This window comes from Hemiscyllium ocellatum, chromosome 2 (genome assembly GCF_020745735.1).
Source record: "Hemiscyllium ocellatum isolate sHemOce1 chromosome 2, sHemOce1.pat.X.cur, whole genome shotgun sequence".
NCBI classification, from domain to species: domain Eukaryota; kingdom Metazoa; phylum Chordata; class Chondrichthyes; order Orectolobiformes; family Hemiscylliidae; genus Hemiscyllium; species Hemiscyllium ocellatum.
Window position 1 is genome coordinate 114,142,420 of NC_083402.1, and position 26,319 is coordinate 114,168,738.

General features: G+C 40.1%; 1 protein-coding gene across 1 annotated transcript in view; it reads right to left on the bottom strand.

Annotated features, from left to right (window-relative positions):
* Window positions 1-26,319, bottom strand: part of LOC132824554 (choline transporter-like protein 1) — a 74,041-nt gene that overhangs the window by 44,345 nt on the left and 3,377 nt on the right. Inside the window, exons 3-5 of the mRNA XM_060839180.1 lie at window positions 7,449-7,538; window positions 4,292-4,434; window positions 2,808-2,944 (exon numbers count right to left, since the gene is read on the bottom strand). Coding sequence (XP_060695163.1) covers window positions 2,808-2,944; window positions 4,292-4,434; window positions 7,449-7,538 — 370 coding nt within the window. The remainder of the gene's footprint in view (window positions 1-2,807; window positions 2,945-4,291; window positions 4,435-7,448; window positions 7,539-26,319) is intronic.

The window sequence follows — 26,319 nt, forward strand, 5'->3', positions numbered from 1 at the left end:
AATTTATTAAAGACAATCAGTATTTAAAGTAGCTTAGGATAGCTAGAAAATCACATCATATATTTACATCCAGAATTTTTAAAAAGTTTCAAGATTTTTTTAAAAATTCTGGGATGCGGACATTGCTGATAGTGCCAGCATTTATTGTCCATCCCTAATTGCTCTGGAAGTGTTGGTAAGTAGCTTTGTTATAATCATTGTCGTCCTTGGGAACAGGATCACTATCAGTGTTGTTGAGAAGGAGCTTCAGGGTTTTCATTGAGTGAGAGTGAAGGATTGGCAATACAGTTCCAAGTCAGTGTGATCTGTGAGTTGGAGGGGATTTTGCAAGTGGTAGTGACCTCATACCTCTTCCCTTGCTCTTCTCATTTGTCATGGTCACAACCTTAGAAGGTATTGTCAAAGAACCTGGGTGTGTTACTGCAGTACATCTTGTAGATGGTACACATTGCTGCTACTGTGCATCAGAAGTAAAAAGAGTGAATATTGAAGGTGCTGACTAGTGTGCCAATCAAGCAGACTGCTGCATCCTGGATGGTATCAAGCTTCTTTAGCTTGATTAGCACCTCAGGATGAGACTGTTGCGCTGGAAAAGCACAGCAGGTCAGGCAGTATCTGAGGAGCAGGAATTGACATTTCGGGCTTCAGCCCTTCATCAGGAATGTGGATTAGCACCTACTCAACCACATGTAGAATAGTCCGTCATAGTCCTGACTTATACCCTGCAGATGGCGGACATACTTCAGGGAGATAGCAGAGAAGTTACTTGCTGCAGAACTCCTTGCTTCTGATCTTTTCTTGCAAATATATTGCAATTGATCCTGTTCAGTTTCTGGTAATCCTCAGGACATTAGTAATGAGGGAGTCAGCAATGGTAATGCAAGTGAATTTCATGTGGAATTGATTGGATGTCATTGTTTAGCTTTTGTGTGATGTGAACGTGACTTGTCATTTATCAGCCCAAAGCCAGATATTGTCCAGGTTTTTTAACATGGATAAAAACAGATTCAACACCTAAACAGTTATGATCATGTTGAGCATTGCACAAAGTATATTCCACTTCTGACCTAATGATGGAGGAATAGTCACTGACTAAGCAGATGAAGATGTTTAGATTTAGGAGACTGCCCTAACACAGTAGATGACCAGGGACTAAAATGAATGACCCCAAAACACCACAATCTTCTTCCTCTGTACTACGTATGACTCCGACCAGTAGAGAATATTTCCCCTTATTCCTAATGACTCTACTTTTGTAAGGACTCCTGGATACCATACTGATTCAAACTCTGCCTTGATGTCACCATACCTTTGGGGTCCAGCTCTTTCATCGTGTTTGGATTCAGGCTGTTATGAAGTCAAGAGCCAACTGGTCCTGATGGAACCCAAACTGAGGGTCATTAAGTAAGTTATCCCTCTACAAGTGCCATTTGATGGAACTGTCAATGATTCCTGCCATCACTTCACTGACGAAGAGTAGACAGTCAGGATATTATTATTTCCCCTGATTACGGGCCTGTTTCCATGCTGTACATCTCTATGACCTAGGTCCTGATATTGTGGACAGGATATAGCTGAGCAATTTTCCACATTGTTCAGAAAATGCAGTATTGTAGGAATCCCACAACAATCTGGCTGGTGGGGCACCTAGTATGGAGTGCAAGCCTTCCGCATTATCACTTTTAAAGGCTTAGTATCACAAGTAAAACGTATTATCATAAAAGGTATGAAAGCAGTAAAAAAAAGTATTTAAAGTGTTGCTATTGAACATATTTATTGAAAAATCAATTACCACCACAGCAAAGGGCCAAACTGAAGTAAGTTCTTCAGTGCATTCTTACAAATATTAAACTACAGAAAATTATTGAAAGGACAAGCACAATAATGTATGGATCACTATCATCTATAGGTTAACAAAGTTCAAAGTTTAACTGCTTATTAGAGTTTGGTCATTCTTTTATCTCGAGCTTTTAATTCAGTTAGCTGTTTTGAGTTCTAGTAGTTGGCACCCACAGTTGCCTTCAGATCATCAGTAAAATTTAGAGTTCAGTAAATTTCCTGAAGAAATAGCAGAATTGATCACGTTTGTTGTCAAGTGTCGCCAGAGTGCAATCATGTAATGAATCTGATGCTAATTAAGGATAAGAATTAACAAGCACTTAACAAGCACAATTCTGAACACTTTTAATGACTAAAAGGCTATTGCTTTGCAATTCCCCTTGACTAAATAAGTGCTCATTTTTCAAATACAGTGTGATGGGAAAATGGTTACAGGATTCACTGGTGAGGAGATGGTATTTCAATCTGTAGAGTGGATGAACTTTAGTTCATTTGACAGAATGAAAGTTCATTTGACTTTGGATACGTTTGCATAAATATCCCTAACTGTTTGATGGTGTATTGCTGTTGGAATATTGATGCCATTCAGTAACAGTTTGGGAAGGGCCATTCGTTCCCAGTAAAACAGATGCCAAGAATGACACACTTACTTTTATTGTATATATGTAGACATTCAAAAACTTGAGAAAATAAAAGGTCCTGCATAAGAGGCTAATAATTGAGATAAGTAAGTCTAAAATACTTTGATTGAAAATCATACTCTGAAATAAGAGATGGGAAAAGCCAAAAGTTGAAACATTTCTAACTTGAATGAAGAGGTAGTCAAGGACTGGTCAGGAGCCCTTGTTATTTCTAAAGGTTATGCGAACTCTTCTGAATCGTTTCAATGCTGAGTAAGAGTTACAGTGTGAATAAAAGCACATTCTAAATTCCAAATCTTCTTTCCATCACCAATGTTTTGGCCTTACCATTTTCAACTGCAAATCTTTTAACATCCTCAAGTGTGCGGAGCTCAATATCTGGACATTTAGCTACACATAGTGCCATGGACTTGATTTTGAAATGTACAACATCCAAGTTACAGGGTTCCAAGAAAAAAACATACCTGAGAGAAGAAAAGAACAGAAACATATATTAAAGTTCAAAATGCAAACTTTCATCTTTCTTTTTGCTTCAACACATTTCACATCAACTAATATTGAATAGTGTTGTGATCACTGGATAAGTTAGGTAAGTGGCTCGATCCCTATGTCCTATCAACTCCAGTTTTGCTAGGATTCCTTGATGTCACAATCGACCTCTGAAACTCAAGGTCAATGAGTTGGTAAGCTGAATGTGCATGGAACTTCAGTGTGGCTGCATGGCCGCACTGCTTAAAGAGAATGTTGATCCAGTCAGTGCCTTCAGTCATTTGTTCAGTTCATAACTTTTCATCATCATAATGGGGCAATTGTAAGTTCAGAATTTGCATGGCCACTGAATTGCTTATAAAGTATTTTAAGTGGATCTATAATTATAAAGGCACATTTTATATGAGGTTCAAAGATATTAAATGCACTGATTAATTGTTTAATCAATAAATGTGTCTTTTTTCTATAAAGAATGGTGAATTAATCATTGGACATTGAAAAACTTCCTTTAATAATGAGTTCAGAGGTCTGTCCACCAGAAACGGTGGTTGACGGTTTGTGAATGCATGTATTTACATTAAGAGGACATAGGGCTTTTAAGGGGTGGAGCTTAGGCAGTGGGTGAAGGATGGGAAGATCAGGAGAGTTGTTCTTTGTTTTATTCTTTTCTCCCTACTTTTCAAAAGTTCTGGAGCACTTTGAAACAGCCTGCCACTATCCCCAGAAGCCCCAAGGCTGCCTCTGGCATTATTCCAGGGTCAGATACAGGAGTGGATCTCCATTTCATCCAGCCATAATCCACCCTGCCACAAAATAAATCTGAACCCCTAAGCACTTCACCTTGTTTGGGTTTGAAGAAAAGGGGACTAGAGATGTACAACATGGAGTCAGACCAACTCCTCCATGCAGCATTTGACCCATATCCTTCTAAACCCTACCTAGTCATATACCCATCCAGATGCCCTTTAATATAATAGAACAGAGTGAGGAATACAACATTGCAGCTGAAGAGAAGGTGCACAAAGTGCGAGATCAACATTAAATTCAAAACTTGAGCGGTCCATTCAGAGGTCTAATAACAACGGGCAAGAAGCTGATTTTGAATCTGTTGGAACTTGTCTTTAAGCCTTTGTATCTTGTGCCCAATGGAAGAAGTTGGGAGAGGTTATAAGTGGGGTGGGAAGGGTCTTTGATTATGTTGGTGCCTTCCTGAGACAGCGAGAAGCATAAATAAAGTTAAAGGATAGATACATCCCAGAATTGGACAAAATCTGTAATGTAACAATGCACATCATTATGTGATACTAATATTATTTACTTACTTATTTTTTGTGTGATCAAGACCACTCCATTCTTCTCCTTCTGCTTTGGCATTCTTTTGGCCACAGATGTTTCCAAAACTATCATATCCAAATATTAGCCTCTGGGCTGCTCCAGAAGCTATTGCAAAGCCACAAATAACAACCTAAACAGAGCATTACACAAGCTTATTATCATACTTTCATTATAACATTGTAATGAAAGCTGTTTTAAATTTTAAAAAATTATATAGAGTTTACAAAACAGTAGAAAAGGGTGGGGAAAGTATATTTTTAACATTGCCAATGCCTAACTTGAGCAGTTTATTGCACCCATTTGTCAATTACAGCAACATTTGTGTTCTCCAGCACACATCAGAAATGTGTGGTGCAAATAGATCAAAAATGCCAGTTAACACAAAGAATACCATATAATATTCTAAAAGGCAGCAAGTGAGTGTAAACACCATTAAGCCACTAGCGTTATAATGCAAAACCACAATGTGTTTGGTCTCAGGATGCCACTAATCATTTCAGCTAATCAAGCTAACAGCACCTGATTCTCTGCTCCAAATTATATTGTGGGTCTGTTATGATGCAGCTCTCAGAACTTAGAAAATTAGATGAGAAAAGGTTGCCACATTGATATGCAAGTAATTGAACTACACAACAGCCAGCTGATGTTTGTCTTGGAGGTAAATAGGAAACTCTAGTCAGTGGCCGGTGCAGTGCTGGATGAGTAAATGTTACTGTTGATCAATCATGTTAATTGTTGTGCAAATGGGTTTCATTATGGAGGGCATATATTTAGGGTTACATTTATTCCACATATGAAGAGACCTTAGTCAAACTGTGCCATTAGGAAAATTACACTTGTAATGCTTGAAATTGTTAATGAATGCAAAATTAAGTGAAAGTCATCTCTGAAATTATTATTTGGCAACTCATTTTCTGAAGTAAGACAACTAAACAAATAGGTGTACAACTTTCAGACGCAGACATCATGGTTAAAATTAGGTTCACAGCTATGTGACACAGCACACTAATGTTCGGCTTCGTGAAATGTTTCAGTATTACTTATTGGAATACAATACTCTTGCACTTCATTTAGAACAGAAACGTTGTCCAGAATACCAGCAAAATCCCTGGCTCAAAGCCCAAGGTTAATTAGCTGATATCAACTAAGATGATAACAGCACGGTGTGTGGGTGATGTGTACTTATGAATATTAGGAGAGGACAGCATTAGGTTCTGCTTACGGTCTCCTTCCACTCATCCAAACCATCTGCAGAAATCTGTTGTCTAAGCTTAAAAAAATGAAAAGTCTATTTAAGTCACATTTGAGAACTGTAAGGACCTATGGAAGTAAGTACCACAGCAGCAAGTCTGCGTTTAGAAAAGGAACACGAAAAGAACTGAATAGGTGGAGTGGGGACGGAGGGGAGAGCTTCATTGACATAAGTGGGGAAGACAACACAATTGTTGCAACTCTTACAAACTGCAACATCTCAGCCTATGAACAGTTGGCAAGTTTGGAAGGCAATGCATTGATTAAAATGGGATGCTACAGGTAGTTAAATTAGGAGCAAACATGCTCTAAACCCTAAACTAAATTCACACATCCGCTTCAGTCAAATCAGCAGTGTGACAGGTTGCAGATACACTGACAACAAACTCGTAATTTTCGTCAGGTGATACTACATAGTTGGTCTGGTTCCTTCCAGTCAAGTTTCCATACATTAGCCAACATATGTCTTTGTAAGTCATTTTACTTCTGAAAGCAGGACGATTACCACTGCTGAGGTAAATTGGCTAGAAATACAAGCTCTGGCTTGGAAAAATAAATATAATTTGCCCTTCTGCTCAAACACAAGTCTTTATCAGCATGTTTCCATATTGAAATTGGAACAACATTACAGTAGACCATAAAGTAGATGCATTCAAGAATTTATCTAACACTAGGGGATTAAGGTCTATGATTTTGGATAAAGCCATATGAGACATCATATAGCATAGCCCAAGGCACCTTAGGAACTGGGTCATTTAAGTTCTTTGAAGCACATTAATGTCAGCCAAGCTATTTTTCAAACTGACTGAAATAAAAGGATCACAGTTGAAGCACAGGATGTGCATACATGCAACTGGCAAGTTCTACTGCCTAGGGATGGGTTGTTGTTTAACCGATTGCTGCATGAACTGAGAACCCAGCATCTCTCCAGCCTCGAGTTTTTCAGCTTTTCTACATTGTGTGGGTTTAGTGCTAAATGAATTGAGCGGGTTGAGTGCTAAATGAGTTGAGCCAGCATTATTCACGGCAGCTTAACAGGGATTTCTTTCAATGTTCTACCATAAGAATTGCTAAATGGACTGTGAAGTAAAATCTGTGCCAAATGGATACAGTAAGAGATAGAACAGAAGCTCATAATAGCTAACTGATTCAAATTATCACCCAAGACTTTTCAAGGGCATGGAAATAAGAGAGGCCGTTACCTTCAGATCAAAGGAACTTTTGTCAGAAATAGAATTGAAAAGTAGGTAAATTATTCAAAGCCAATTTACCAGATTACATTGGAGAGTACTGCACACAGTTTGATTTGCCATATTGAAAAATAGTTACAGAGGAACTGCAGGGGGTGCAGGGATGCATGAGTAAACACATCAAGAAACATTAACCAGGCTGGGATCATTTTCCTTTAAAGAAATGATGACAGAGGGGTGACTTAATAAAAAAGCTCTGAACAAAATGTAAGATTTTTTAGAGGGGATACAGACAGACGACTTTTTTTTTCTGGGAAGGAAGAGTGTAACTGTAAGCTATCAACATAAGATAAACACCAGGGGAGAAAACAACAAAGCAGAAAGTAGTGCGAATTTAAAAATTGCTGCCTCGGGGAGTGGTTAAATCGAAAGGAGAAGCTGGAGGAGCATATGAAGAAGCTGGGAGACAAGGGTTACAGTGATAACAGTTTATGATTAGGAAAGAAGGAGGAGGTCTTGAATGGAGCACAAAAAGTGTCATGGGCTGACTGGAACAAGTAGTCTTTTTCTGCGCTGTGTATTTTTTTGTGTAATCTCTGAACACACCAAGCATCATTCTATTGTTGCTAGCCATAATATCAGAGCCAATAAAGTAACAACTTAGATCAATGAATTCTTTCAGCAAAAATGAAGCTGAACTCACCATGCCAATGCAGAATAGAATAAGTATCAACAGCCACAGGACATCTGTGCAGCTGCGTTGCTCGATTGGCTTCCATTCTCTCGTAGAGTCCTGAAGAGAAAACAAATTAACAGCTGAACTGAAATGGGAATGTTCTCTTCCAACACAATGATGTAATAAACCAGTCGATCGAGTTCAAAGTTGTGATTATTCAAAATACAAAAATACTTCAATAAGTAATTTTTCTTAGGTAGCAGTTCTGAAAATAGATTCTGGAGGTGATGTGAAATGTGCAATGACTGTGAGGACTCATGGGAAACAACATTAACACATTACTGAGTAGCCGTGTCTTATGGGTGCGCCATGTCAATAACCATTCAGGATGCCAAGGTCAGGGCATGGAGCCCATATCCACAAATCAGATCTAGGGTCTGCAGTCCTGATACATCCAGTCAATAATAGTGGATGGCTACTAAACAACTAATAAGAGGAACAAGTTCCACAAATATCCTTACTATCAATGATGGGACATACCTCGTACACCAGTGCAAAACATTAGATTTCAAAATGAGCCACACCTGTGGCCTACTTGCTGTAGGCCAATTACAACACCAATGTCTATCCAGCAATGTGGAGAAATGCAGCTCCCGCAAGCAAAGGCAAGACAGAGGTAAGGCAGCCAATTATTGCCCAGTCTAGTCTCAGTGATCAAAATGATGAAAGGTATCACTGACAGTACGATCAAGAATCACTTATCTAACAACAACCTGCTCATTGGCATTCAATATGGGTCTCACCAGGCCCACCATCTCCTGAAATGAAATAGAAAGTGCTGGAGAAACTCAGTATGTCTGACAGCATTTGTGGTGACAGAAACATAGTTAACATTGAGTTCAAATGCCCGTTATTCACCACCTCCTGACCTCATTACAATTACCTTCAGATCAAAGGAACTTTTATCAGAAATAGAATTGAAAAGTAGACAAATTATTCTAAGTCAATTTGATAACATTGATAAAGGAATAAAACTCAAGATGAGGAATAAAAACAATCATTCTTGACATCAAGGCAACATTTGACCGAGTGCAACATCAAAAACCTGAATTGGAATTGGGGAGAGGGGTTATGGAATTCTCTACTGGTTGGAGGTCAAACCCAGCACATGTGACCATGCTGCTCCTTTAACAAGGTTATGTTATCCTCGTTTTTTTTTCCAGAGAGGTCATCAAAGATACAGATTCCAAAAAGTCTAAAGTTGAAAGGTTGTAGGGCCAATTTGATGATAGCTAACAGAAACTGCCTCAGACAAAAGCACTTGTACAACGAAAGGGGTGTGGCCTGTTCTTCAGCTCAGCTTTTCTCTGGTTTGATTTGGGTTTCGGCAGTCTGGCTATCCCTTGAAAGCAGTCAGCTGGAAGATGCTGGACCCAAGAGAAGGTGGTCCACGTTGACCCTCTCTCTGACTCTCTCCTATTAGACCCTGTGTTTGATTTTACCTTTTGTGCCAAGGGATGTACGAGGATTGTTGCAAGTATTTGAAACAGCATTAAGTTGGTATAATCTGTTTGGTTTTCAGATAGGTTAAGTAATTCTGTATTTTGTTCTCTTTTGTTTGTCTTTCATTCAGTAATCTTATAAATAAATTCTGTTTTGTTTAAAACTAAAGTAGTTTGACCAGCTGCATCTTTCCTGGAACATCCACAATACACCTGCTTAACACAACTTGCCAAGTTAGGGTCGAGACTACTTTCTTGAAAAGTTTTGAGGCGATCTGGCCTGATCTATAACACACAGAAGGAAGATGGTTGGGTTGGTGGATGCCAATTATCTTAGGCACACAATAATACTGAAGGAGTTCTTCAAGATAGTGTCAAAAGCCAAATCATCATCAGCAACCCCTTCCTTCCATCATAACCTAAGAAGTGGGAATGTCACTGATGATTGTATAAGGTTCAGCACCAACTGTGACTCCTAGACTAGAAGCAGTCTATGCCTGTATGCACCTGAACTACATTAAGATTGAGGCTAATAAATGCTAAGTTACATTTACACTACACAAGCATCAAGTAATGTTCATCTCCAACATGAGACAATCTCACTGTCGCTCACTGACATTCATCAATATTAGCACCATTGAAACATCCAATATCAACATCCTGTGGTTACAACTGACGAGAAACTGAATTTGACCAAATGGTGGGAACAGCAGATGACAGGAATTCTGCAGCTAGTAATTCATCTCCTGACTTATTAAAATCTGTCCACCATTCATGAGGTACAAATCATCTTTATGACAGAAATGATGAGCGAAACCTTTTATTTCTTTAGTTGACACTGCTCTCAGGTTTCTTTGTTAAATTTTTATTGATACATGTTTAGAATATGTACATATCCAAAAGTGGTAAACAGCTTAAATTGTTATTGTCTCAACAGAGGTTTTATACCATTTTCACTGAAAACAAGCTTCCAATCGACTGTGCCTAGAGGTAATAACTTCCAATCAAAAGATTACATATTTACTCGCCCCTCTTTTTGCCGAATTATATTCACAATTCACATTCCAAATTAAGGCATATGACCATATTATGCAATCATATTTAAACTAATACAGGTAATTATATGCTCAGTGGTCAGCACGACTGCCTCACAGCGTCAGAGACCGAGTTTGATTCCAACCTTGGACGACTGTCTGTGTGGAGTATGCACATTCTCCCAGTGGCTGTGTGGGTGGCTACCGGGTATTCCGGTTTCCTCCATCAGTCCAATGATCTGCAAATTAGGTAGATTGACCATGCTAAATTACCAAAAGAGTTGAGAAAAGTTAATGCCAGCATGTAGACCAGCACACTGAAAGCAAGACCAAGGAATGCAGACACATGGAGGAAGTAAGTGGTTAGGTGGTAGAGGGCAGCAGAAACAAAACAGAGGACAAAATTCAAGGTCTGAAAAATGTACGTGTTGAACCTTTGCATTTGGAAAGATATCTCTATCACAGAATAGGAGATTGCCTTCTTGAATAAGTAACCTGCTGGTCCATTTTAGATGGCAGTTCATAATGAACCACACTGCTGATAGTCCCAAGTCATCCAGGCCAGAAAGGTATAAGGACCTACTTTTGTCCAGCCTAGACACCAAATTGCAGGCAGTGGAAACTTACAAGTTGCTGTACACCTTCACAATGTACAGGGAACATAGTGAGGATGGCAGATTTCCTTCCCTAACAGATATTAGTGCACCAATTTTGTTCCTTTTTATAACACTCTAGCAGCTTCACAAACATTAATGCTAGTTTTATTTTCAAATTCTAGATTCATTAAATAAAATTTAAATTCTCCCACATGGAGAGATTTAATGCCTCTCGTTTGTCTCTTTGGTGGCAAATAACTATCCCACTGCAAACCAAAGGAAATATATCAGTGCTCGTTTGATAAAAAGGAGAACTGAATTTCTGCAATTCTAGACCGGAGCAAAGACAGACAAGTACATCTTATTTTTCCAGGTTACAGGTCACCAAAATAGGATGGACATTAATTTAAAACAATATGTTTCCTCAAATAAAAGCAAAATACTGTGGAAGATGGCAATCTGAAACAAACACAGATAATGCATAGATGTATAGGTTTACAAAATTATGAGGGGAATGGATAGGATAAATAGACAAAGTCTTTTTCCTGGGGTCGGGGAGTCCAGAACTAGAGGGCATAGGTTTAGGGTGAGAGGGGAAAGATATAAAAGAGACCTAAGGGGCAACTTTTTCACGCAGAAGGTGGTATGTGTATGGAATGAGCTGCCAGAAGATGTGGTGGAGGCTGGTACAATTGCAACATTTTAAGAGACATTTGGATGAGTATATGAATAGGAAGGGTTTGGAGGGATATGGGCCGGGTGCTGGCAGGTGGGACTAGATTGGGTTGGGATATCTGGTCGGCACGGACGAGTTGGACTGAAGGGTCTGTTTTCATGCTGTACATCTCTATGACTCTATATAAAAGTAGGTTCGGTAAATACAATGAGAGGGAACAAACTTATGCTGACAGTTTGAAATGAAGAAGCATACAAGGATGCTTATACATAACCAGTGCAGGCTCATTAATTCTATGTAATCCCTCTAAATCAATTATATCCCAATAGCAGCCACTGCTTATAAGTCATTCCACGTACACAGTAAGACCACACAAATTATAAATGGACAATTAGTCTCTCTTTTTAGCATGTCGGCCAAAACACAAGGACTCCCTGATCAAAGATTCTATGGTACAGTCTCTTGAACCCAGAGAAATGGCAAGGGGCCAACTCATTTGTTCTTTGAGGAACAGAGCAGCTGTCAGTACTACAGTGGAGTTCAACCTAGGTGGCTCTGACATGAAACTTAAATCCACATGCCCCGACTCAGAGGTAGAAGTACTTCATGAACATAACTGGTATTAGCTACAAGCTGCAATATTGCACCAGTTGTTGCTGAGCTGAACCATTAAGTGCTACCTTCCGCCACCTATTTCTAAAGACAGCACCACAGTGGAGCCAGTGGAATACATCAACATGCTCCTAGTCAGTACAGGGTGTCAACATGTTGCATATTCCAGTTCAAACTTGTTGTGCAGCAAAGACAAGAACTTTGTTCTAAAGAATTTTGATAATTAGTTTATTCATGTGCTCTCATATTTTTTTGAGGAGTTAGAAAGGGTCTGTGTTCCCTCGAGTTTTAAACAATGAGGACTGAACTCATTGCAAATTACGAAATTCTTACATAGGGTATAAATGAGAGGTTTCCACATGGAATGAGTCAAGAACCAAGGTTCATTATCTCACAATATAAACCATTTAAAACTGAGATGAGAAAGATTTTCTTCACTGAGAGGGTGGTGAATCTTTGCCAATCTCTACCCCAGAGGGCCGTAGAAGTTCAATCATTGAGCAGGTTCAAGACAGAAATTGATAGATTTCTGGCAACTAATGATATTAAGGGATATGGAGATAGTGGAGAAAAGTGGATTCAGAAAGATGATCAGCCTTAGAGGGCAGGGTGAATGGGCTGAATGGCCTACTCCTGTTCCTATGTTAAGATAAATGCTGACAATGAGTATATTTAGCTCATGCTTTAACAATCAGGAGTTTGCATCTATAAGGTACCCACTATGGCAGAGCACATTGGAATGAGAAGAACTAAAGATCAAGATGATGTAATTAGTGGTTGGAGGGAAGTCAGGAAACATAAAGGGTGAAGAGTATAGAAAATCTATTGGGAACTTGGGCGGTGCAGCAAGTTATTATCTTTGCTATAGCTCACTAAGGTTGCCAGGTTAGGGATTAATCAGAAGAAATAGGATACTTTTTTTTCCAATCATTTTTCCCTTCTTCCATTCTTTGATACTTCGCTCAAGTGATTGAAGATCCAAGACTGCTGTTACTATTTTGAAGTAAATCAGCGTCTGACAAATTGAAGATCCTGTAAACAAGTCACTCGGAGTACAAATTACAACACAATGCTTCCAGGAAGAAAACCACTTTTCAAATAAGGTAGGAACTAAAGAAATGCACCATCAATTTAAGCTGTATTAGTATCACACTCACTTCAAGTCATAAGGTTCAAGTTACATTTTGACAAATGACCATCAAGATCAAGGCTGACTCTCACATCTATATTGGAGGGAGATGGGATCACTTAGCTCAGTTGGCTGGACAGCTGGCTTATAATGCAAAGTGACACCAACAGCACATTGTCAATTCCCACACCAGCCGATGTAACCATAAAGGCCCCTTCTTCTCAATATTGCCCTTTGCCCAAGTAGTGTTCACTCTCAGTTAAACAACCTTCAGTCATCTCTCCCTTTTATGACAGAACAGCCATATGTTCCTCTGGCTCCAAGATGGCTTTATTGAGGGAGTGCTGCACTACCATCCTTTCAATGTTATGTTAAACCTGTCTCTTCTCTGAAGTGGACTTGAAAGATACCATTGCACTACTTCAAAAGGGCAGTAGACATCTCCAATAATAATCTTTCCATTAAAATCGCAAAAACAGGCTATCTGGTAGAATGCCTGATGAAGGGCTCTGGCCCGAAACGTCGAATTTCCTGTTCCTTGGATGCTGCCTGACCTGCTGTGCTTTAACCAGCAACACATTTTCAGTTCGTATCTGGTAGTTATCACATTGTTACTTGTGAGAGTTTCCTTTCTGCAAACTGGCTGCTATGTTTTACACAACAGTGTCTAAACTTCAGCAATATTTTGGTGGCTGGGAAGTGCGTTGAAATGTCGGATGGTCATGAATAGTAGTATACGTGTCTTCATATTTACCAACAGATAATTAACGTCTATCATGTGGCCATTTTACTCAGTTTTTAGGCATCTTCAAATAAGGATCTTTTCAATTGGAATCACAGAACCATAGAGCTTTACAGCATGAAAAAATGCTCTTTTGCCCAACATACCCAAACTGGTCATCGAGCATCTATTCTAATCCTACCTTCCAGCTTTTGGCTCATAGTCTTGTGACGCATTGCACTTGAAGCGATCATTTATATATTTCTGAAGCATTGCAATAGTTCCTATCTCTATAACCTTTCAGACAGTGAGTTCCAGTAACCTACCACCCTCTGGGTGAAATGTCCTTCCTTAAGTCTTCTCTAACCCCCAACACTTTACACCAAGACTATGCCCATTAGTTACTGATTCCTCAAAAGGGAAGAGTTTCTTCTTATGTACCCTTCAATGGTCCTTTTTTTTTAAACAAAAACAGGTTCCCAGTCCACTCAGCTTTCACTGCTCTAAAAAAAAGCAATACCAGACTATCTAGTCTCTCTCCATAGCTCAAATGGTCAAGCGCAGCCAATATCCTGGTGAATCTCCTCTGCAGGGAGAAAGTGAGGACTGCAGATACTGGAGATCAGAGCTGAAAATGTGTTGCTGGAAAAGCACAGCAGATTCCTGCTGTGAATCTCCTCTGCACCCTCTCTAGTGAAATCTTCCTATATTGTGACAAGCAGAACTGCACATTGTACTGTAGATGTGGCCTAACGTCAATTACAGATCCATCATGATGCCCCTAAACTTGTATTCAATGCCTCACCTAACAAACGCAAGTATCCCATATGCCTTATTCACTTTATCTACCTGTCTGCCATAGCAAGTAGCCAAATTTGCAAATAACGAAAACATAGATGGAAAAGTAAGTTACAATAAAGAAGAAAAAAATTTAAACGAATGGACCAAAATTTGGCAAATAGAGTTTAACATTGATAAATCTGAAGTTGGAAAAGGCACAGCCGGTCAGGCAGTATCCGCGGAGCAGGAGAGACAACATTTTGGTCAGGAACCTTCATCAGTCTTGACAATAGGTCCTGCCCGAAATGTCGACTCTCCTGCTCCTCGGATGCTCCCTGACCTGCTATGCTTTTTCCAGCACCGCAGTTTATCGACTCGGACCCTCCAAGTAACTGCAGTCCTCACTATCTCCTAAATGTGAGGCAACATATTTTGTACAGTGGAATAGAAACATAACTTATTTAAGTGGAGAGAAACTTCAGAGAGCTTTTGGATGTCCTCATGCATGAATCACAGAAAACTAGTATGCAGGTACTGCAGGCAATAGGGATTTTTGGCATTTATTGCGAAAGGAATAGAGCACCAAATTAGGGAAGTATTGCTACAATTGTACAAGACATTAGTGCAATCACACCTCCAGTATTATGTAGAGTTTTGGTCCCCTGAATTGAGTACGAGGCAATTCAGAGGCAGCTCGCTGGATTAATTCTTGAGATGAGGGTTTCTCTTATGAAGAGAGATATTGAGCAGTCTATACTCTCTGAAATTTAAAAGAATGGGAGAATATCTTTCCCACCTACCTGCTCCATTCTTCCCACTGACCAATCACAGCCACCTCCTACCTGCATCCACCTATCACCATCCCACCTACTTTTCCCCCAGCTCCACCCCCCTATTTATTTCACTGTTTCCTATCCCTCCCCCAGCCCTGGTGAATATGGAGCTATATCCAATGCTAAAGTAGATACAGAGAGGATGTTTCCTCATGTGGAGGAGTCTAGAATAAGAGGTTGCAGATTTAAAACAGGAAATAAGGAAAAATCACTTCTTCCAAAACTCACGAATCTGTAGAGTTTATCACCCCAAAGTGTGGTGGATACTGGACATTGAGTACTTTTAAAAGGAGCAGATAGACAGATTTTTAATTAGTAATGGGCTTGAAGGGTTATGGAAACAAGCAGGAAAGTGGAGTTGAGGCTGAGATGAGATCAGCCATGACCGTTTAAATGGGAGAGTGGGCGGGCGGGACTGAATAGCCTATTCCTGGTTCATATTCGTTCTATCACCTTGTCAAAGAAAATTAGGATTAAGTGATAAATGCTGGCCCAACCAGGGAAGCCAGATCTTGTGAATAAAATTTTCAAAACAGCAGTTACAAAGAAATTCAGCTTTGATAAGTATCTAAACCGTCGCTGTGCCCCACCTGGTTATTTAAAAAGGTGCAGTAAACATGTTGTCATACTTGTAGATCTAATTACTGAGCAAGATTTCTCCAAGCTTACTATATGAGGTGATTAAATGTTATTAGATTATCCTCTGAAGGGAGCTGAGATTAGTTGCAACAACAGACTTACTGCTGCCCAGTTGATAGGAATTATGAGCAGCAAGACAGTTCAGATGGGAGTTTACTGATATGCATCACCACAACACAGGCTTCCACCATTAATGACATTCATAATCTTACAGAACAAACCTGAATAGTTAACAATCAGTAACTTTATACATTAGCTTTGACTATAAAGCCAATTTTGAAATATACCGAAAGGTGTTAAAAACCTTTCTGTAGTGCTCTGAAAGTTCTCTCAAACTCTCAATGGTGTTTCAAACATTTCCGATCTTTACTCAGCCCTCTTGAAATAAATTTTAAAACAATACATTTTAAAACATCCACAGGGGTAGAGTTAAGCAGCTTGTCTACTGGACTTCAGCAAATCACAAAATAACCTTATCCCTCCTATATTGATGAGCCAGGAAATGCACAGCAAGTCAAGCAGCATCAGAAGGAGAAGGGGAGTCGACATTTCAGGTCGGAACCTTTCACCAGGGCTGGGGGAGGAATAGGAGACAGTGAAATAAATAGGGGGGTGGAGCTGGGGGAAAAGTAGGTGGGATGGTGATAGGTGGATGCAGGTAGGAGGTGGCTGTGATTGGTCAGTGGGAAGAATGGAGCAGGTAGGTGGGAAAGAAGAAGAATAAGTAGGGTCAGGTTAAGGGAGTGGGGTATAGAGAGGGAGCTGGGGAATTCTATGTTAATGCTGTATGGTGGTAAACTCCAGAGGCAAAAGATAAGGGGTTCTTCCTCCAGTTTGCACATTGTCTTATGATAAAGGTGGAGGTGGCCCAGGATGGACATGTCGTTGGGGGAGTTGGATTGGCTGGGAACCAGAAGGTGAGGTTGATCAGAATGTATGGACCATAGATGTTCCGTGAACTGGTTCTTGAATTTGAGCTTGGTCTCTCCGAAGTAGAGGAGATCACAACGTGAGTAACAGATACAAAAAATCAGGTTTGAAGCAATGCAAACGAACCTCTGCCAGACTTGGAATGATTCTTTGGGGCCTTGGACCAAAGTGAGGGATGATGTGTGGAGGCAGATTTTGCACCTTTTGTGGCTGCAGGGGAAGATTCCAGGTGTGGAGAAGGGGTTGCTGGGGAGTGTGGACTATCGAGGTAACAGTCCCCATGAAAAGCAGGTCAGGTTGAGGAGGGAAATATTATTTTAGTGGTGGGGTCAGACTGCAGGTGGCGGAAGTGGCGGAGAATGATGCGTTGGACTTGGAGATTAGTGGTGTGTGAGGGCCAGGGGGGACTCTATCCTTGCTTTCTGGCTGCCTTCCATTTCAACACCACCTCCCACTCCCCCAACCACATATTCACCCTGGCCCACATCCACCATCAACACAAGTCTACACACAAACTGGAGGAAGAATACCTTATCTTCCGCCTCGGGATGTTACAACCATATGGCCTTAACAGAATTCATCAGCTTCCAAATATCCCCACAAGCCCCCTATCACATCCTAGGCCCAGCCCTCCCTCTCCACCTTACTCCCTTAACCTGACCCTACCTGTTCATCTTCCTTCCCACACATCTGATCCACCCTTCCCACTGACCAATCACAGCCACCTCCTACCTACATCGCTATCCCAACTTCCTTTTCCCCAGCCCGAGCCCCCTCCATTTCTTCACAGCTCCTTCCTGTCCCCCAGTCCTGATGAAAGTGTCTGATCCGAAACACTGATTCCCATTCACCTCTAATACTGCTTGACCTACTGTGCTTTATCCAGCTCAACTCTTTATCCACTCTAACTCTCCAGCATCTGTAGTTCTCACCATCTCCATGTTGATGACTTACTCTGGCTAACTGTAAGTGCCTTTCACAAGCTCTCTACAGTAAAGCTGGACAGTATCCTAAAGATGATTTCCCTTTAGTACTTTCTGTCTTCATCAATAAAACAAAAAGGGTAAGGGTACCCTTTCCCAAAAACAAAACACCTTTGATCCTGCATAATATTTGGAGCAATCCATCTATACAGCCTCAAAAATCGAGAAGTCAATTTGACTTGACACAGATTTTATAAATGAATAATACAAGTAAGTGATATATGTATGCACTTATCCTACAGCAGATTCACTGAGAACTAAGAAATCTCATCAAGGGATTTCCTAATTCTGAATTCCCCATTAAAGGTTTCCATTACATATGTATACTTTCATTGAAACCTAGCTACTTGCAGGGCTTCTTTTTTGTCTGTACCACTTATTCTGACTTAACAGGTATCACATTATTGTTCACACAAAAACATGGGAATTAACCATCCCAGCCCCTAACAGCATTGTTCAACATTGCTAATTCCTTCATTTCTCAATGTCCAAGTTAATCCTTTGGCCTTCATTCTTTCCCAAAATCAGTTTAGGGGCAACCTTATCGAGGTTTATAAAATCATGAGGAGCATAGGTAAGGTGAAAGGGAAGGGTCTTTTCCCTGAAGTGGGGTAGTTCAAAACAAGGAGGCATATTTTTAAGGTGAAAGGAGAAAGATTTATAAAGGACAGGAGGGGCAACTTTTCCACAGAGAATGGTTAGCTTGTGGAATAAACTGCCAGAAAAAAAGTGGTGAATGCAGGTACAATTACAATATTTCAAAGATAATTGGATAAGTTCATGAATAGAAAAGGTTTGGAAGGATATGAGCCCTGATTGGACCAAATTGTCTGTTTCCATGCTGTATGACTCTATGGCTATGACTCTTACGTGCTTTGTTATCTTCATTGGGTATTTTCATTACTTGCAGTACATTTCATACAGCATTCAATCATGGAAATGAAACATACGAAATTCCTAAGGGACTTTACATGGTAGATGCAGAAAGGTCATTTTTTTCAGAATAAGAAGTCACACATTTAATACAGAGATGAGGCGGAATATTTTTCTCTCAGGAAGACTGCAAATTGGTGGAATTCTTTACCAGAGCCAGCTCCAGTTACTTACTCTGGCTAATCACTTACAGTTAGCCAGAGTAAGTCATCAACATGGAGATGGTGAGAACTACAGATGCTGGAGAGTCAGAGTGGATAAAGAGTTGAGCTGGATAAAGCACAGTAGGTCAAGCAGTATTAGAGGTGAATGAGTACATTCAAGGCTGATTATAGATAGAGTTTTAAACAAGAAGGAAACTAAATGTTTTGGAGAAAAGGCATGAATGTGGAGATGAGTACTATCAGATCAGCCATGTTTTTGATGAAAAGACCCAATTCAGGCTTTTGTTTAAAAGCCATTACAATGTGGATAACACAATGGCGGCTGTTAGCCTTTTCACCAGTAATGATTGAAAAGATGCACTTTATAGCTTCTTCAAAGAGTATTTCTATCCCATTAAGTGGTAACTGATGATGAATAAACAATGGGGCAAGACTTTGTGAAAAAATTTTTAGATTCCAAAAAGCATGATTCTGGAGCACTTACCCCCAAATGAAAGTAACCCAAATCAAACTCATTGAAGTAGCAAAGTCACATCAGCTCTGATGAGGAGTCATCTCGACTCAAAACGTTAACTTACTGTCTCTCTATGGGATGCTGCCTGTAATTTCCAGCATTTTCTGTTTTCAGTCAAACTCAACAGACCATGATGAAATGGCAGTTAGGCGTACACGTGACACCACACCTGTAGCAATACAGTTGACTTTTAACTGTCCTCTAAAATGACTTAGCAAGCCATTTAGTTCAAGGAAAATTATGGATAGGCAACAAATGCTGGCCTTGCTAGCAGTGCCCATGAAAGAACAACAAAAGAAACAGCGCATGGTAACTTTCAGTTTACCCAAGGGCCTCCACAGCCCACTAAGAGCCACAGGGACTTGAGAGTTAACTGGATAGTCAGTATACTGTTATTATTTTTCAGCTCTGTCTTATGATTTAGTTCCTGTTTAAGTGTGTCACTCAAACAAAAAAAGCGACTTTACTTTGATTACATTAGTGGTCTACTCAATGTCGTGTTGCTAGTTTAATTTAGGAAACATACTAATCTTTCCAAGACTGACAGAATCTTTACTGTTGTTGCCATGGTGATGCTTCTCCCTATCACACCCAACTTCCCTACACTCCGTGCTGGTTTTAAAAACTTCGGTAACTTGATCTCCCAGGTTTTCAAGATGCAAATACTGTATGTGAATACTAACTCTTTCCAATCTTGACATTTTTTAAAGTTTTACTGCATACTGTCTATACAACTGAAGCAAATTGCAAAGCAAAACAGATTGCCTTGCCAAACCTTTTTGACTATAAGTTCTCCACAATGAACAGTAATCCGAAACCCATGTTCCCAAACTATTCTCATAGCCCTAATTCCTCTTTTTAATCTACCTAATCTATTGTTAAGTGAATAATGATCTCTGCTTCAATCATTAACTTCAGTAATAGCTACAGCCTCACAACAGAGGGCTCGGAAATGGTTTTTCTCTGTCTATTCTAAAACCTTTACAAAAAGGAAGTGCTGCTCTTAATACTTGGCAAACCATAATTCTACGCATCCCATTCCGAGTGCTCTCTGACATCAGTGAAACTTCCACAGAGTACATAAAAAGAACTTTCATGCATAATAAGTATTACCCTTTTGTTTGCTATGGTCCTTTATTCCACACTCCCAAATATTGAAGACACTCCATCTGCATCCACTCTGCCCACACCTTCATAACATTCAGTCCTCAAATTATAAATAACTTCCTTCAATTCTTATAAAAAGAAAGCAATTTTTTTTTCAAAATCTGTCTTTATATTACTATGTAACAGACTGTGTCCTATTTAATCTATCCCTTCCTGTAGTGCAGGGCACAAAACTGCATTTGGCATTCTACCATTACATTCAAACTTCTATTCAGGAACACACAATGTCCCACATTTCTAATGGCCTTATCAATGAGAAATGCTATTTTTATTGCCTTGTGTACTGAGCAAACTCTTCCAATCCCACCACACACCCACATCGCTGATAAAAAGGATCTGTGAATGGTCAATTTATTTGAAATTCTTTCAAGGACTACATACTCAAACTCCTCCAAATTGCACAGTAGATCAAGTTGTACTGTGAATAAGCTACGTTCCTAACCTCCTCCTTTGCTTTTGGTTGCACTTCAGTCCCACACTCCTGATATTCGGGCACCCAGTACGGAGAAGGGAAGGCAGGTGTGAAGACCTCCTCGTGGGTCTGCTCCTGGGCCAGGCTATAAACAGGTCCAGGCGGCGGGCCATGGAGGGGGTCGTTAGGGCCAACTGCCTGCCCCTCTTCTGCGGTTCCATTACAGCCCGGGTGTCTCTGGAAAAGGAGCACGCGGTTTCCACCAACACCCTGGAGTTTTTCAGGGAGAGGTAGGCGCCACAGGGAGTGGAATGCATTATTTCCCCCTCCAACTCTATTTTGATTTAATCCCTCCCCTCCCCTTCACTGTTTGATCACACAGCAGTGCCCTTTGATGTGAAGGACATCGCTTGTCACTGGCCACTCGGGTGTTTCCTTTCTTCCTGGTGGTGGAAACTGAATAAAGATTCTTGCACCTTGTGTCTTTCACTGTATCTCACACCTGCACACACACATGGGTGCTCGGTAAAAAATAAGCACTACCGCGGTTAGGCGGTAGTGTGGGGGGTTTTAAAAAAAATTTTAAAAAAGGGAGAAAAGATAAACAAGAGTGTCAGAGGTTCTGCTCACTCTGAGAGCTGGCTCTTGAGGGAGCTGGACCAGTGTGTGTGTGTACTGCAAAAACAAATAAGCTACGTTCCTCAAGCAAAAGCTATATTAAGGAAAATCCTTTTCTTCCCTCTTAACTCAAATGTGTTTAAAAAGTTTGACCTGATGCAGACGTGGATGAAGAAAGTCAGTTGGTTTCCTGCTTTTCTGTACTGGGTTACTTCTCATTTTCAACCTACACTGCTCACCAATTTTTTCACGGTTGTTGATGGAATATAGACACAATTGACAAGACCAGCATTTGCTGCTCATCCTGAACTCCCCTTGTGTTAACCACATTCTGGAGTGATAGGTATGTTAGATTAGGTAAAGACAACAGGTTTCCTTCTCTAAAGGACACTGATGTGCATGATGGATTTTTCCAACACCTCATGTCTGTTTTAGGGTGACCATTACTGAAACTAGCATTTGAATTCCAGTTTATGGTTCCATTCTTTTTTTTTCTTTCGATAATTCAATTTAAACTTCACCAGCTGTCGTGGTGGGACTTGAACCTCTGACCCTAGAGCACTAGTCTAGGCCTCTGGATTAGGAGCCCAGTATCATGACAACTATGGCACCATCCCTCACCCCAAAAGAAAAAGCAAAATGGTGAGTTAGGTGTATAAATCTCTTCATGTCAGTACACAGTTTCTGACATCTTTCACTGCCTCTCGACATCTCTACACATGGAAACCAAGTCGGTCACAGCCTTCGAATAAAGTTTGTGGGCAATGCAGAGGATTTTTGTCCATCTCCCTGACATGCAGTGTGAAAGCATACTAGTGTACGGACTCTTTCTGGTATTCAACAACCAAATCCTCAACTATAAGTACGTAGCTCCTTGACAGCTAAAAGCACGATCCCTGATAACCCTTTGCACTGAAACCAAAAAGTAAACAGCTCATCCCTTCAAGCTCTAACAGTAATCTTGGAAAGTAAAGGCAACAAAAGGCTCAGTACATATTAACACTAACTAAAAATAATTTATATTCCTAAACCCATCAAAGCCTTGATATTTCAGTATGAGGCACAATGTTAAGCCATAAATCCTGTACTGAATACTGCTTCTAAAACTCAAACTTAATTTTGGTTACTTTTCTAATCAAGTGACCTAATAACATTCTGTCAGCTGCAGCTCACAAGCTAATTTATTAAATGCTATTTTTTATTGAGGACTGATTAAAGTTGCTGTAGCATGGGAATCAAAATATGACTCTTACTGGTTTACATTAAAAATGGGTGTGGTTTCAGTCACAGGATAATGCATGATGCATAGAGTATTTTAGATATTACACTGTCAACCACAAAACGCAGCAATGGAATGTTTGAATAAAATTGCACATTTCAAAGATCAGAAGCCTCCAATAAATTCATATCATGCGTGTGATACAGTCAACTCCACCCCAAATTTACTTTGTTTGGGTGTGCTGAAATCTGAATAATGTGCAATATTTAATTGTAATTGCACTTCAAATTATATCAAGGGCCATAAAGCACTTGGCTATATGAATACAAGTCTTTCTAAAGTGGTTAATAAATTAAGACAGAGTGGGTGAGGTACCACAGGCAGTGGAAATAAAAGTTTAAGAGAATAGGAAAGGCAAATGAGACTGGAGGTGAGACGGGAAAAATTTGAAAGGGACTTAAGGAGCAACCTTTTCATGCAAAGGGTGGCGTGTGTATGGAATGAGCTGCCAAAGGAAGTGGTGGAGGCTGGTACAATTACAACATTAAAAAGACATCTGGATGGGTATATGAATAGAAAGGGTTTAGAGGGATATCGGCCAAGTGCTGGTGAATGGGACTAGATTAATTTGGGATGTCTGGTCAGCATGGATGAGTTGGACCGAAGGGTCTGTTTCCAAGCTGGACATCTCTGTGACTCTGTGACCAATTATAAAGCTATCAAAATTAAAGAAGGTTCAGTTCTACAGTTCAAAAGACAGCTGTTAAGAGGCAGAAATGGGAAGTTCACAAAATGATGTCAAACTATACAAAGGGGAACTCCCATGGCATTGTTTTATATGAGCAAGAGGGCACACTGCAGTTTTGAAAGATTTAGTTTGAACTCTTATAGTTGAACTCATTTAAAACACTAAAGCCCCTTTCTGAACTCTCAATAATTCTCTTCACCCATCAACGTCAATGATTACGCATCTACAACGATATCTGGTTAAGCAACACATCAATTTTAGTATTCACATCCGAGTTTTCAATTCCCTCTTTGGATGAACTCCTTGCTGCCTGAGAAATCAACACCATTCTCATTTGGAATCTAATAAAGAAAAGACAAGAATCATGGCTATCCCAGGAATCTGGTAAACCTTTATTGTACTCCCTCCACAGCCAAAAATCCTTTCCCAGATAAGGAGAACAAAACTGCACACAACGTCAGAGGAAAGTGTGGAGGCGGGTACAATTAAAACATTTTAAAGGCAGCTGGATGGGTATATAAATCGGAAGGGTTTAGAAGGAAATGGGTCAAATGCTGGTAAATGGGACTAGGTCGGATTGGGATGCTGGGCAAATTAGACCAAAGGGTCTGTTACCTAGCCAAATGACTCCTTGACTCTATAATGTTCAGGCATGGTATTACCACAGCCCTGTACAATTGCAGCAAGACATTCTGTTCATGTACTCAATTCCTCTTGCTATGAAGACTATTATACCACTTAACTTCTTCACCATCTGTGGCACCCACCTGCTTACTTTCAGTAATTGGTACACAAGGGCAGCCAGGTCTCATTGCACCTTCATTTCCCTGATCCAATCACCATTCAGATAAAAATATGCCTTCCTGTTTCTGCATTTCACATTTATCCACATTATTCTTCACCTGCCATGTATTTACTCACTTACTCAACTTGTCCAAATCACACTGATCTGCAGCTTCAAACTCCACAGCCTGCAAACCAAACAAAGACTGTTTGGCCCAACTGCTCAATACTATCATTTATATTGTACTTAAGCCTCCTCCACACTCTAAACATATCATTGAGATTTAAAGATATTTGGTGAGTTTAGGTTAGTCACTGCTAAGTTAAAATATGTATATATAGGTTTGTGTAGTGATTGGAACCAGATGGATCTTGTTGACTACCCAGGTTGTAAACCTAGGCCAATCAGAAAAGTCTTGGCTGATAAATATGATCAGTGACATTTGGTTCAAGGAACTCACTCCAAACAGGCTGGCCAGATCCAGTGTACTATGCACAAGTAAATAAAGGGTGACTTGGTGATGGGATATTGGCCTCTATGCAGTTATTTCAGTTTGACAGCACATAGCTGGAAGGGACAAGTCACCAACAAGGAGAATCTCAAAAGAGAAGAAAACAAATGGAGGCAATTTCACAAAGTCACTAAAATAGGATAGGTAGCACAATATGTAAGATGCTGTACATTCACTGAAGCACCTCAACTGGACCATAAACCAGACGAGAAAATTTCAAAATCCAATCAAGTACTCCAAACCATATTTTGGATTTCCCACTCAGAAGTACTTCCGCACATCTACAGCACAGCACAGTCAACTCAGCAAAAGCAATATTCGGATTTGACATTTTAAAGTATTTATTTCATACTTCTCTGCTCTTTAATCCATGAAAATTCCAGATTGTAACTCAAAGCAACTTCACAACATCAAGTGATCCATTCACTTGTCTTCTGCTACAGGACTTGCCAGTTTGGAACTGATAGCTATCGAGACAACTCAATATCAAAAGCAGCTCTGTGTTTCAGCTGCTCACTCAGGAAGAAGTCTCTCATCCAAACTCGAACAACTCTGTGCATTGCTCAGAATGTCAAACATGCTGGTGATGTTCAAAATATAGCTCAGTATTCATTTGTTTTCAATGGATTAAATAGGCTTATGAATTGCACGAACCATCAACCATTAATCAAAGAACAACCTCCAGCACCAGTTAATTTTGGGGGGAAGACAAGAACGGCAGGAGAGAATTGAGTTGGGGTTCAGGTTGGGAGTGGGGTGTTTATGTAGTCAGCGAAAAATTTCCTAAGTCTTTTCTTTCCAAAATGCCTTATTTTTTTTTAAGACTGTGCACTTTTCCTCTTTGCCATAATCAAAACGTAGGTAAAAAACAATGACTGCCGATGCTGGAAACCAGATACTGGATTAGAGTGGTGCTGGAAAAGCACAACAGTTCAGGCAGTACCCAAGGAACAGTAAAATCGATGTTTCGGGCAAAAGCCCTTCATCAGGAATAAGGTTCTCTCCACCCTTCAGGCTCTCTGTCTGTATTCCTAATGAAGGGCCTTTGCCCGAAACATCGATTTTACTGCTCCTCGGATGCTGTCTAAACTGCTGTGCTTTTCCAGCACCACTAATCCAGAACTTATTCAAAACGTATCAGATGGTTTGGATGGTGTGTACATTGTGGGGAATTTTTGATGGATAAGATGATGTTTTCCTGCTCATTACTGCTCATCTGTATTTCATCAACGTTTCCACTCCCAGAACGTTTCCACTCCCAGGATAAACAGTATACATAATTTCCTGAGTACAATAACATAGTGGTTACTGGACTGGTAATCTAGAGGCTAGTTACAGAGTCATAGGGTCAAAAAGATGTAAGTATGGAAACAGATGCTTCAGTCCAACTCGT